A 14,603-nucleotide genomic window follows, 5' to 3' on the forward strand; every position below is an offset into this window, starting at 1 on the left:
CTCTTCAAACTTGTCCCAGCCTGCCTATATCATGGATGAACCTGAATCTAGAGTGTTGTCCCAGTAAAGGAAGTGAAGAGGAGATTAAGTGAGAGGTGTTTACAGAACTCCTACTCCATTAATTTTTAGGTACTTTACATTTGCTTATGGAAGTCCTTGCTCTGAGGAGCTTAGCAATTTAAGACAAAATTTGTGGGTTCAGCAAACCATTGTAGTTTGAAATCACAGTGAAACAGTGGAAGTAAGTGCAATGATTTTCCTCCCTTTTCCCCAAATCAGGCTATTTGTCCCCAAATTTCTGTTTTTATGAGGACCAAGAGGACAGTCTTTTCTCCTTCGTCTAGCAGTATGTTATGTATGTGTAATCAAAAATTAATTGAGAAAAATAATGGACAAAGGTCAGTATATTTACTAAATATGCCTTTTTTGTATATTTTTTAATATAATTTAATATAATTGCTCTTACTTCTATCAGGACTTGGAAACATTAATCTTTCTCTGGAGGTACAGAAATTTCTCCACATTTTTGTGGACACATGGTATATTACTGGACACTGAAGAGTTCAGTGCCACAGACTTCAATGTCATATCATTTTTATATTTCAAAAAGTTATTTTTGTGTATTTCATGTTTTTTATGGTTCCTTTGAGTTCACTACTGTCACACTCATGATAATTACACATCTGGTGTTACAGACGGAGTAAGATTATTTTCAGTGTCTTTTAATGTTTATATGCTTCCTTTGAGTTTTCTAGAGTTAGACTCAGGCTAATTACACCTGGCATTATAGACAGAGAAGGATTAATTAAGATTCCATAACTAATTTTGAAACTCTGCAGAGAATTAACAGAAGAGATCTTTTTGAAATTTGGAAAAATCCTTAACTTGTGCAGTAGAGTGTTAGAAGATTTTTGACCTACAAATGAATGATACAGTCATCCTTAACACATTTGGATTAAACTTTGCAAGATTTCCATGAAAATTTAGGAATATAATAAATAGTATGCTCATGAAATACAAAGTATTCCCATCCTTAATTCTTCTCTATATATCCTTTATTTATTTGTTTTATTTATATGAGTTTATATCATCAAGTGTTGGAGGGAAACTTTGACTTATTGTTAGCAAGACTGGCATTTAACCTTTTCTGTATGCAAGAATAGATGGCAGCTATGAGTAGCCGGTGGACATGTGCAAAGTTAACTGGAAATGCCTCTTCAAATTTCCAAGCATCTCCTTGCTGCCCATGAAAACCAGGGGCATTGTTCATTTCTTTATACATGTGCCTTTTGTACAAATATATTCCTCCTTCCCCAGTTTTATTCTATGGATGTTTCAAAATTTTCATTCTTAGGCAAAATAAGGAAAGTCCTCCCTTTTTTTCCCCCATTAAAACACTGGAATTATTTTCATTGGAAATTATTGTAATTTTACATGTTAAGTGTATAGAAGTGAGTCCCATTTTGAATAAGTAAAGGTTCGTAATTTCAAACCTTTTGGCATTACTGATATTTCATAAACTCTTTTATTGTATGAACAATATGTCATTCTAACTGCAAAGTACAGAAATTTATGAAACTGCAGACATTTTACTTTAAAAAGTAATTTTAAGTGAAAAATTTTAAAGATACTTATAGTTTCTTCCTTCCGAGTATACCGATCAATTTAAAAAGTAGCATTTCAAATTTAAGTGTATAAGGTTGTTCTACTAAATGTATTCTTAGACACCTACCTGAGTGAGCTTATCCATTTGGCTTCTTTTCCAGTTGAAAGGAACCTTTTCACCTTAAGACTCAAATCATATAGAGTACACCTTTGCTGTGGAAGTACCGACGGTGATCATCAAGTATAGGGTGGTCAGCCAGACTCAGAAACCCTAGCCAGGATAGATGTTATCCTCCCAAACACATCACACAGGATTTGTGGTGGCATATCTTTTTGTATGTGTGTATGTGCTGCAATAAGCTGAGGTACTCTTTAGTTGTGGGAGTACACGCTGGGCAAGATCTCTAGGAGTTTATATTGTCTATTTTATTTTTAGTATCAAACTGAGGATGGCTGTATGCTGCTTCTCCTGAACTAAACAAGGAATTTTGGGCTATGAATGCAGAGCTTCTAAATTACGCTTGAATTAAACAACTAAATTAGGCTAAAATCACTGGTGTGACTTGGAAGTGTGAACTACAAGACAACATAGAAGGGCTGTCAGTTCTAAAATGATTTTACTTTCCATCTATATTGTTACTAAACCAAGTGAAATTAGAAACTTAGATTCCTACTACCTCCTGTAGCTTTACCAGCTAGTTGACAGCATGCCTGAACAGAGGCAGGAGATTATTCAGTATGGAGAGGTGACTGAGAGCGTTAGGGACAATACATAACTGGAAGCCTTGGTTAATTCTGGAGCTATCATCAGTCTTATTTGGTGCCTTATATATGGATGTCTACCTTACATATTAATACATACGTTAGATATTTTACACTTTAATATACAATTTATTTTCTTTCCAATAAAAGAGTCCAGTGATATATGGGCTCAATACTGCAGTGTGCCGTGAAACCGTGTGATTTGCTTAGCATGCTCAGTTCCTACGTGCAATAGGAATAGAGGGTGTGTTACATAACAAATGAGCAAATCTATTTCTCCGCACTGAATTTCTAATGAACACGTATTTTTGTTTTGAAATATTGGGCTTTGAATAGCTCTTAATTTCCATGTTTTATTTGTCTGTAAAATACCGACATGTTTCATTAGTCAAATCTACTGTGTTCTTATTCTCGCTTTATGTGTTTGACTTTTATGGCTGACTTTTTTCCTAATGTTGTGTTCAGTGTTGTGTGCTACTTGGTGCTTTGATTGTCAAATTGGGAGGCTAGCAGGGCAATGTGACAGGTTAAATGATCTCAAGAAATCAGAAGACATCCCTGAGATATTAATTAATTTCTTCTTCGAAATCCCTCTATTGAAATACTCACCTTTCCTATCATGCTGCAGGCCATCCAGCGAGAAAAGCCTGAGAAGTACAGAAAACTGCAAGATGCCAGCAGATCAGCTGAGGCCCTGGTGGAACAGATGGTGAATGGTAATTACATGGGAGTTGATTTAGATAATCTTCTTAGGGATTTGATAAACACACAAGTTCATATTTATCACAAGAATTATATTAGCAAATACTGTCTAAATGGAACGGCATAGTAACATTGCCTTATATTTCTTTATTATTTCTGAATGTTAAAGCTGTTAATTAAAAAAGAGAAAAAAACTTACAACTTTAGTACCATGAAAAGAAATGTGTGTAAAACGTGCTCACAGTAATGAATGTATATTAGCAATCTGTTCGGCACAGAGACTTAAGTTGTAATCTTATTTTCTGACAATGCTAAGCTTTTGAAGGTACATTAGCTTTTCTGAGTTATTTCAGAGAATGCTTTGAAGGTAGTACTCCGAACAGTTTTTAAAAAGTGATTTCTAACCTTTATTATAATATACAATGTATATTTTGTAATATACATATTGCTGTAATACTTTGTATTATAGAAAAATATAAAATTTTACTGAGTTTTGGAAGAGATTTTTAGAATTTGGCTTTTCAAATATAATAAATGACAAATCTCATACAAACTTCGAAAAAGAAAATTAGTTCTAAGTTTCCATTTTTATCATTGATTTTTCCAAAAATTTAGTATTTTATCATGTCAATTTTTTGAACTTCTAGATACTTTTAAAGAAAAAAAAACTCAAAAGATAGATGGAAGTAAAATTGTATGTTGTGTCATTGTTCTTTCTATTCAAGATTGTCTAGCTTTGCAATAAAATATTAAACATAGGCCCACATCTGTCATACTGAGATGCGTACCAAAAAATGTGGTTGTTGAATGCACTTCAGAGTATAATAAAGAATTATATAAGAATAATAAAGTTGTTATAATAAAGAACCAAGAATTTAAGTGCTAAGAATGAAATGCTTAGGCTTTCAGATACTAGCTAACCAAGCTAAACATAGTTGATGGAATCTGTAAGTATCTTGCTTTTATATAAAGGTGTAACCTTTTGAATGTGGCCACCCCTGCATTCAGTGGATATTTAGGTACTGTAACATTCCTTTAATAACTGCTGCCAGGGTTCTCTTACCGGATTCAGTGAATAGTCTGAAAGGAGCTTGGTAAAATTTGCACTTTCTTTGAAACCATTTAGGCAGCACTTTCCATGACTGATCATGCACAAAATATCTGTAACTTTTTTGACATGCCCTCTGCCTGGGAGAATTGGTTGTGCAGGAGTATTTAAGGCCTTATTTCACAGCTGTGTCCTGACACATCAAGGCTGCTATTTGGGGCCAGACCTGTGTAGGACACATTTAACAGTGCCAGGTGCAGACCTGCGTCTTAAGAGTTCCAGCTTCAGTTTCATTAGTTTTAATTAATACTTTCAAATGACTAATTTCTGTTTTAATTGCAGAACACACTAGCACAATATATTACTTTTTCAGTACCTCACTACCTGACATGTCCAGTATCAAGCAGATTAACATTTCCATCTTAAATATTCTTATGTGGTTTTAACTCAGGCTTCTCTTTTTATTTTCCATCAGTCCAAGGATCCATGCTTACATATATTGTGATCTTGATTGTGGATGGAAGATATGTGTCTAAATTTTTCTGGTATTTCCCAAATTTTGCCTTTTTTTTAGGAAGCACATGTCTTACAACTGGAATATGGGCACAGCTAAATCAGCATAACTACATCTGTTTTCTGTGAACTGCTGTAAACTCTAGATATCAGGCAATGTGTCATGGCAACATTGGTTGCAAGAATATTCTAGCAGGAATGACAGATTAGGGACAGCTTCTCTAGCCTTTAAGCCTAAAATGTTTATGGGGCTTTCGGGTCCTCCACGGCTGCAAAAGCCATTTCAAGAATAGTGTATTAAATGGTTAAAGGATGCAATAATCACCACGAGGCAAAAGTGGTAGCAAGTGGAATTAAAAAATTACCATTAGTTGAGGAGAACTGTAAGATGATTTTAACAAAAATATTGCCAATGCAGTATCTTTCTAGGTGTTTATCCAATTACACTTTGAATGTAGAAGAGGACTGCAGTGTTCAGCCTTTGAACTTTTAAGTACAAGGAATATTCTGTTTATCTTTTCTTCTGGTTTGTTATGATCTTACGCCATTGCAAACAATGAAATTTTGTCTAAATTGTCATTGAAATAAAAAAATGTAAAAAAGTAGCTCAACATTAATCCTACATCTCAAACTATAATGAACTTTATATCTTCCACAGTAATTCAGATGAGTTTCTTTAGACTCCATATGGCTGTTGAAATTTGTTCGGGACATACAGTTTTAGTCTCTTTGTTATTTTTTGTTGATCTCTGTTGACTTTCTGATCTCACTAAGAATGAAAGGAAAGAGCACAGCACAGGAAAGTTTGCATGTTGAATCTCTAAAATAAAGTTCAACAGAGCAGACTGACTATACCTACATACTTTCCTCTTCTAATGCTGGGACTCTTTCATAGAGCCAGAAGGAACAGGAATTAAAGTACATTTTTCTATCTGGGGGAGATACGCAGTTTAAAATGTAGTGAAGCAAAGATGTATTATAAAGTTATCTTGAATGAAAAGCCTTTTTAACCTTTTGCAATCAGAATTTACAAATGACAAATGATGTGCTCCCATCATTATTCTGTGTAGTATCTGCTTTAGGGAAACCATTCAGTGAAATAATTGATGAGCGTTGTGCACGTACAGTGTAATCTGTAGTTAAAAGACTGCAGTGAGTAAACAGACTTAAGGTGTAGATCAGTTGTGACATCCAAGGTCAAGTGATAACAATTTTAACTGCATTATCATTCATTCTTTTTTACAGCGATTAGATCTGAACTGGTAATGATAAGACTCTTAAGATTTCAATTATGCTACCAATAAATCCTTGGCTTTACCTATAGGGTGTGCTTCCTCTTTGCCCACAGACAAGATTTTGAGTGTAAAAAATGAAAAGTACAAAAGGTGAAGAGATCTGGTGTGTTATCAGAGAGATGTTCAGAGTGATGCTGAATTTCATTGTTAGACCATTTGTATTTATTTGCTTTCATTTTTGCTGTGATGGGATCAAATTTTGGAGAAAAAAAGGCAATATATGTAGGGTCTCTTTTTTTGTTCATTGGCACAGAGGAAAATATTCTGCAGAAGTGTATTTATATAGGACAGTATTCTTGTCTTACATAAATACTTCCAGCTATAGTTAGCAAAAAGATTCTACTCTAGAAAGAGCTGTGATCTAAGACACTATTGCTATTCTTATGTTCATAAGTATGTGCCTGTTGGGATAGCACAGTAGGAAAAGCATTTCCCATCACAGTGGAAGACACCGTTTCATTTGGTGGATGACTGTTTAGTCAAACAGTCATCTCCAGCATTGACCCTGCTCTACCTCTCCTTGCTCATGCTTTTAAAGAGGCACACAAAGTCTGATTATCACAATGAATGAAAGCTTACAGCTCCTCTTTTCCATTGTTTTTAACTAAAATAGAATAACAAATCTGCTTATGAAGCAGTGAAGCAGTTTGAGGGGGGTTGAGTGGACATTTGACTATTATAGTAGTTAGAATAAAATAGGGCATCAAAATGGCTACTCAGAGACTTTGGATAGGCAGCATTAAAGTGAATACAGACAAATTTATGATAAAACATTTCATAATAAGTGCCATTGTTCTAAGGAGGAAATTTATTATCTTATTTCATTGTGAGTTACCATTTCACATATGATTATGAGATAAAAGCTGTAAAAACACAGATAATATTACTTTATTCTATCATAGATCCATAGCAAATTATAAATGCACTTAATAAGGTATCCTTCATGTTAAGTGGCAATTCCAATGTACTTGCAAGTAAGGTGCTGCACAATTAAAAATACTCAAACAATTTGTTATGTGCAGTACACAAGGTAATAAAATTAATGGATGCACTTCAGATAATGATCTGTTTCCTCTGGGTACAATGTATTTATTCGCTGATTATAACAGGAGCTTTAAGAATATTAAACACAAAAAGATTGTGAGCCATTATTCCTAATATAATAATATTTTACTAGAAAATAGGTTTTAGTGTTCCTTCACCTGATTGTCAACTTTTGATGTCTCTTGCTGCCATGAGCAAAAGAGAATAAGAGGACTGGTATTAATGTCGTGAATGAAAAATATTGGTTGATAAAGCTGCTAAGGATAATAAAGGAGTCAATACTTGCTGTGAAAGTAAGTTTCAAATTCTTGATTTTCACCAATTATACCCTCATTGCATCAACTATCCAAATAGCAATTAATTTGTCATTTTAAATAAGAGAGGGGAGTAACTCATCAAAATAGGCCAAATGTGAAGATCTGGACAAGTTCCAGTTCTGGATTAGAATTTGAATCAATTGATATACCAGTTTAAATGGTATTGTGTACAAACATTATTTAAATGAAAGCCAGAGAAAAAAAAATAGTTAGTGTATATGGCATATATACATCTTGGGCTGGGCAAGAAATATCTTTTTGTTACCTCTCTGATTGTTTGGCTTAGACTTTTATAGAAAAATTTATAAAGTGCAGGTAATCCATTATATTGCATTATTCTGAAAATGATATACAAACATTATATAGACAAATTTAGAGCTGTCTGTGAATTAAGACAGGTTTAAAGGTACATCCCATGGAGATTTTCAGATGAGCCTTCATTTTGCAAGGGTATTATGTTGCGTAGTGGCAACAACTAGACACAGCTCTGCACCATTCCAGTCTTGTGTGTCCCACTTCTGTTAACGTGAGCAGCAAAAAGCATTTCTTTGTTGGTCTCTGCACTTCTGGAATCACATTTAGACTCAAAGTTTGGATATGAATTAAAGATATTTTCATATATTTAAATGTTACATTAAGAGGAAAAGAGGAAGAGAAGGAAGAAAAGAGAACCAGAAGATTCTGAAACATAGTTCTCTCTGAATCCTTGAAAAGAAATATTAGAAGGAAACATATTACTATGTAAGGAGAATCCATGATTGCATCCTTCCCTTGGTAATCATAATCTTGTCTAAGGGTAGTTGGAGACTGTGACAGCTGAAAAAGGAGGAAGGGAGGAGTAAATAAAATGGTCTTTTAACCTCTTCGCTACCAAACACGTAGGTAATATCTTCAAAAGTTCAAAGGTAATCATGAACTCAGCATCAATGATGTGTGCTTTCTGCTATGAATATACAGCTTTTTTATAGCCAGAATCACAACTGGAAAAAAGCAATTAGTGAAATATAGCATAATTAAAAGCTTGTCGTCTACACATGCATTTATTCTTGCTGTTGGTGATATTCAGTATCTCTGTGGGTGGTCACCTTTGACGGTTTTTATTCAGACATGCTATGCCATTCAGCTTTATGATGCCTCTTTACATATTGCTATATTTTAAATAGACATTAAGCATTAAAAAAATGCAATTTTTATGCATTCCACATTTGCTGATTAAAAAAAAAAAAAAAAAAAAAAAAGTAAGAAAAAAGACCAGACTACTGATGGATTTTACTGTTCAAGATGTGCCAAAATGTCCTTATGCTTTCTAAGCTTCATTTTATACCCTTGCTCAGCCATTAAACTGTGTCATCCAGTTTACGGAGTATAGTGTGTATATGTAGCTTCTGCAACCACAGCAATTGCCATTATATCTCAGTCGTGCTGGGCCTCCTATCTTTCTACATTTTTTGCTTGTACTTTGTGAAATCATGTACGATTTGCTTGGCTACGGTAGTATCCAAGAAGCAGAACATATCTGGAGAACTGCTATCAGGTATTATGCAGTCTGCTTCCAAGTGAGCTGTTTCCAAGTGACACTGAATGAAGCAGCCCTGAGCTGAATCCACAATAGTATTTGCCAGAGAACTGTGGAGCTCCACAGTAGACGGTATGATCCCAGCCTATCCTTTAATATGATTTACCATATACTGTGCATTAGAGTCATTCTGTGGAAGTTTTATTATAATTTCAGATCACTTCAATATTTTAAGGCATTTAACTGTAGCTAGGAGGCTATTTTCCAAGTTCTACTCTCAACATTTGCAGATGAACTTTCCTATTTTGTATGCCTGATAAAGAAATTTTGCAGCAGATTGAGAATACAGGATGCAAGTGTAATATAAACCATATCACAGGCATACCAAAAATCATATAGAGAGGACTGAAGTCCTTTGTTTTATTTGCATCTAAACTTGGTTTTAAGAAACACCAAAAAACCCCTGAATTTGATTATTTTGATAAGAACATAGCTTTTGTTTTACTAGTTAACTAGTACGTGAATCAGTGATGACATTATTAAAAATGTGCTTAAACATACAGTAGTACTCACTTGATTGAGAAAATATTAGTTTGGAAATCAGTATCAATCCTATTACTATACATATCATTACAAATCATGCCAGTGAAAAGATGTTAGGGTTTACATTTAAACTTTCCCTGAAAAATAAATTAGATGCTTATGTTAATATTATTTTGAACTTGACCTGAGTGCCAAATTTCTGAGAAATTATAACTGATGTTATTGTAAGCTCTCTTAGTTTATTCTTGGTATGTATTGCCTGCCTCTCATCACACAGTATATAGAGCTCTTTTGCCTCTAATTAATTCTAGGTAACCTTCTTGTCTGTAATAACCAAGGTCACTTTTTCTTTATGAACCTTAATTTAATAATGAACAATAAATGGAAACAGGCAATCTATGTCAGACAAACCAGCCCCTGGCTGAAAATAGCCAAATTGTCACACAGTTTCTTAACTGCCAGGCTTGGCTGAATTTAAGGAGTGGAGGCTCAGGCACTCTCAGACAGGGGACTGGCCTAGGAAAATCTGATCTGAGCAGTATGGTCATTCTTCAGTGCCTATGATTATTTTCTAAAATAGCATTTAACTCTAAAGTTAAGAGTTGAATTATCAAAAACACCAAAAAAACTGAGGAATGTAGTTCCCATTAATTTGAAATTAGTCTTTTTTATCTAGATCATTTGGACACTTAAAACCTCAACACTCCTTAGCATTAAAACCTAGCCGTAATCCAAACCGCGTTCAATGTCTAACTGTCAAGCATTTTCTTATTTTTACAGCAGTTTTAATTATATATTATATCTTAATTTTCTGCTTTATTGCCATTCTGTTACCTTAATGCACTTTATAATTCATTCCTATACCAAAAAATGTTCCGTAAGAGCAACTTAAAATACTCTTAAAATGTTGTCTCAACTAATACGAAATGTCTGTACGTTCAGGGCTGTTATTTGATGATAAATCATTATCTGGATTTATGAGCTCTCAGATACAGAAACTGAATTGTGGAATTATTTTTTTTTCTTTGCCACTTAGTTACCTGAAAGAGTCAAACTTCTCTTCTCTTCTTTTAGAGGGCCTTAATGCTGACAATATCAGACAAGCCTCAGAGCAGCTGAAGAGTCGCTGGATTGAGTTCTGTCAGTTGCTGAGTGAAAGGCTGGCGTGGCTGGAGCACCAAAATAACATCATTGACTTCTACTCCCAGCTGCGGCAACTGGAGCAGACCGCAGTTACTGCAGAAAGCTGGCTGAAAGCACAACCCACACCAGCAACAGATCCTGCTGCAGTAAAAACACAATTGGAAAAGTGCAAGGTTAGAGATTTTGTTTAAGCTTTTTGTTACATTGTGCTTCATATGTGTCTCAACAGTTGGCTCCATCATGGCATACACTATTTCAATATAAAAGTGGAAGCTGACTTCTTATCTTGCTAAGATAAGTATTGACAATATATATTCCAGAAACAAAACAATGGTCAAAGTAAAGAGGCAAGAGAACACTGTATGTGGATATTTAAAACTCAGCCCCAAATATTTAGTCACTTCAAGATATTTAGATGCCTAACGTTAGGGAATTAGGGACCTAAACAATTATTTTCTCCTGCAGGGCTATATTTCTTTGGTTCTTCCTTAGGTAACTCCTGCTATCACCTCTATTGTAATGATCCAGACCTGAAAATTGTCTTTACAGTCAAGTCAAAAATCCTGCCATGTAGACCACTTTACATGTTACATATTCTGCATTTAAAGGGTGGATTTTGTAGTCAAATGGAGGAATATTCTCCTATCATCATATGACAAAATCACAACAGTTGTACGAAACCAGTCGTATTGATTCACTCATTCTCCCTAAAAGCTTTCAGCTGTGTGCTGCCCAACTGTAGAAGTTTGTTTGTCTTCCTTACCGTAGACAGCTCTGTGGAAATTGTGTCATGACAGTCACTCTTTCCCTTGTATCTTCCTTTTGAACTAACACATGCAGACTTTGAAGGGAGCATAAATACAATATTAGTTTTAAAAATCTGCTCAACCTCTGAGGAGGGGCATGTGAGATCATGTATGCATACACCTGCCTACAAGCTAATATTACTTGATAGCAATCTGATCTGAAATTTGAGATGTAATAATGAACTATAAACTGAATAACATACCTATAGAAGTTTGACTTCATGAAATCTCTAGTTCCCGAAGCTCTGAAACTGAAAACAATGTTTGAACCTCAAATTTAGATTTACTCATGCTATTATTTCTGTTTTTATGAATTTCCAACATGGCTTCATTCCTGCAGGAATTCTCCATTTTCTTGTAGAAAGTTTCTGTTAGAGTCACTCTGCTACAAACTCTGCATTTGGCTTACCCAATGACAATATCTTTCCTCATTTCTTTTTACTTAGTAGTTGCAAGTGTGTCAGTGAATACAGGGTGTCCAGAAGGGATAATAGCACAACCTCAGTATGCAATGTATTTCTGTGAGACTACAGAAAATCAGTGAGCATCTCCACTTCTTTTCCACTTCATGCCGTTAACCTGTATTTTATGTAGCAGAGATGGGTCTAGGATTATGGGAAATGTGGAGTTTTTGATCTTCCCAGCTCCACATGGATGGAAGGCTCCTCAGGCATGGAATTTGAATATACAATCTATCCTACTTTCTTTGAGCATTGCAACACTAAAATGATAATGCATACAATAGTTACTTTAAAAACGTAAGAGCATCAGTAAAATGATTGAGAAATATGAGAAATACTGATTTGTGAGAAAAGATTAAAAATGCTGGTGGGATTTGCTTTTAGTTTTACTACTGTAGTCGCAAGAAAAACAACTCTGATGTGCATTGAAACACTAGTGATTTCATGGCAAAAAGTTCATGTGTAGGATGGCTTTATCTTGACTTTTTTCACTTGAACATGCAGGATGAAATCATCCGCTTATCAACCCTTCAGCCTCAAATTGAACGACTAAAGGCTCAAAGTCAGGCACTGAAAGAAAGAGAACAAGGGCCAATGTTTCTGGATGCTGACCTTGCTGCTTTTATCAACCATTTCAAACAAATACTAGCTGACATGCAAGCCAGAGAAAAGCAGCTACAAACCAGTAAGTGTTCATGGAAGAAGTCAATTTACCTGACTAACATGCGAAGAATAGATGTGTATGTTTTTCTTTCCTACTTTTGTGTTTAGTTTTATCATAGACAAACAGTACAACTTTGATGGGGTTTTTTGCAACTGAATTAGTCTTTCAGAAATTATCAGTATATCATTTATAATATATTAAATAATAGGGAAAAAAAGGAAGATAAATTATTCAGAAGCAAAAGTTACAATCAGTATAATCCTAGCATCAGGTCTTCCCTTGATAGGATATATATGTGGCCAAATTTAAAGATATCTCTTGGCAACACAACGCAGTCATTGTGGATTATAAGACAGAGCTGTCTCTACCTCTGTCATCAGAGAAGAGAGGAAGAGTTTAATTGCAGCAATGAAACTGCTGTAGACTTGTGTAGAACTGGAACTGAACTTCATGAAGCCTGTTAAAAATAGTGGTTACTTACTTTAGGCTGTCTAGTTTTTCATTATATGCTGAGCTGTTCCTTTGTTTCATGGATTTTATGACTGCTAGTTATAACATTATTTATTGTATTTGTGATAAAATGCATTTTTTCAAAAGGGTGAAAATGCTATACCAAAACTGAAAGTTGACTTTATTTCTGATTAAGATACCATATATCTTCAATCATGCTAGTGACTATTGTATACTTTATGTATTTAATTATGAAATTAAAAATAAAGTCACATAAAAACATAAATTAAAACTTTCCCCACAGTGAAGAAATTATTTTTCCCTTTAAACGAGTGGTATCTGTAAATGACTATACAGTTTTGAAATTGGACATAGTTCTAGCTCCTTCTAGTGGATCTTTATAGGATTCTTACAAAATTATTTCCTGGAGAGGTTTGAAATGATTTCATTTTAAATCTTTTTTTTTTTCATCTATGCTGCGTTTTTATTGTGCTGCTGTAGTTATTTTACACATATACCCGCACACAAGCTGAACTGTAGACAATGAGTAAAAAGGAGGGAAAAGTTTATTCGTCACTCTAAAATTAGGCTAGATAACAGATAACATTTAAAAATTAATGCCCTCTTATTTGATCTGTTGAAATCATTTACCATTCTGCCAACAGGAAGATACTGTAAATTCTAGCTTCTTAATGTTTTCTCCTATATCTGATTTTGTAGAAGTGCTTTTTCTGCTTCACTTAATTCTCCTACAGCAAAACCTTGTGAACTAAACTGTTGGCTAGTCCTGTAAGAGACGTAGTGTTCATTGCCTGGATTGTAACTTCACAAACCAGAGTCTTTGGCTGAAGAGTTCCTGGCCGCTGCTGCTCATTCCCACTTCTGTGCTGCAATATGCACCCCCAGGCTGCTGTCCAGCCACATCAGTAGGTGTCTTGAGGAGGCAGCATTGGACAGGTGGGGCTGAATGTCCTAAATGCCTGTAGAAGAGAAGGCAGTATTTTGTGTAGCCTCCGCAGCATTTCACTGTAGTCGCTCTTAGTTCATTTTACATGGTCTGAAAACCAAGGCTGGTCAGTTGATCTTATTTTATGCTGCTGCTTTGCATCTCAAGGAGCTTAGCTCAAGTGGTTCAGCTGGCAAGAAGAGATTGTTTTATTCCGTACAGCACATACCTATAGTGATATTTTATGTGAGCATATTATGTCAATTACATTGTATTTATCTTCAGAATGTTACACGTAGTTTTATCGAGAGTGCTCATTTCCTGTTATAACTCTGCTACACATAGGCACAGTTGTGCTTAGGATACTGCGTTAGGTATCATCCTCTTTCAGGAAGGCTTTGAGAATCAAGAAATGTAAAAAAGTAAAAGCTGAAGCTCAAAAAATTCAGCTACATTTGAATTTCTTGTACTGACTTCAGTGACTATGTTTGTTCTGTTTAAACTAGACAGAAAAAAAGGCCATACCCCATGTCTTTATTCTAGCTTTAGTTTAACAGAAACTCCTGGTGTTCTACATTTTAGAGATTTCCATCTCGTTTGCATAATTTCTTTGCAAATAATTTTTTCTTTTCCATATAGCGGAGAATTTTTTAAAAGATTGAATCGTGTTTTGTAGATTAGTTGTAGTATTTGTTCCTTTCCTCTTCTCCATGCTGTATATCCTAAATGTGCTAGTGAGATTTTTGAGTCATCGTACTTATTTTTTTTTATGTTCCATTGTTTCAGTA

General features: G+C 34.7%; 1 protein-coding gene across 10 annotated transcripts in view; it reads left to right on the forward strand.

The window, feature by feature from the left end:
* The window catches only part of DMD (dystrophin), a 1,316,389-nt gene that overhangs the window by 537,274 nt on the left and 764,512 nt on the right, over positions 1 to 14,603 (forward strand). For all 10 annotated transcript variants that reach the window (XM_062600033.1, XM_062599961.1, XM_062599984.1 and 7 more), the window contains 3 exons: positions 2,996 to 3,083; positions 10,420 to 10,661; positions 12,260 to 12,440. In XM_062600033.1, the coding sequence (XP_062456017.1) occupies positions 2,996 to 3,083; positions 10,420 to 10,661; positions 12,260 to 12,440 (511 nt within the window). The remainder of the gene's footprint in view (positions 1 to 2,995; positions 3,084 to 10,419; positions 10,662 to 12,259; positions 12,441 to 14,603) is intronic.

This window comes from Rhea pennata, chromosome 1 (assembly GCF_028389875.1).
Source record: "Rhea pennata isolate bPtePen1 chromosome 1, bPtePen1.pri, whole genome shotgun sequence".
In the NCBI taxonomy this organism is placed as follows: domain Eukaryota; kingdom Metazoa; phylum Chordata; class Aves; order Rheiformes; family Rheidae; genus Rhea; species Rhea pennata.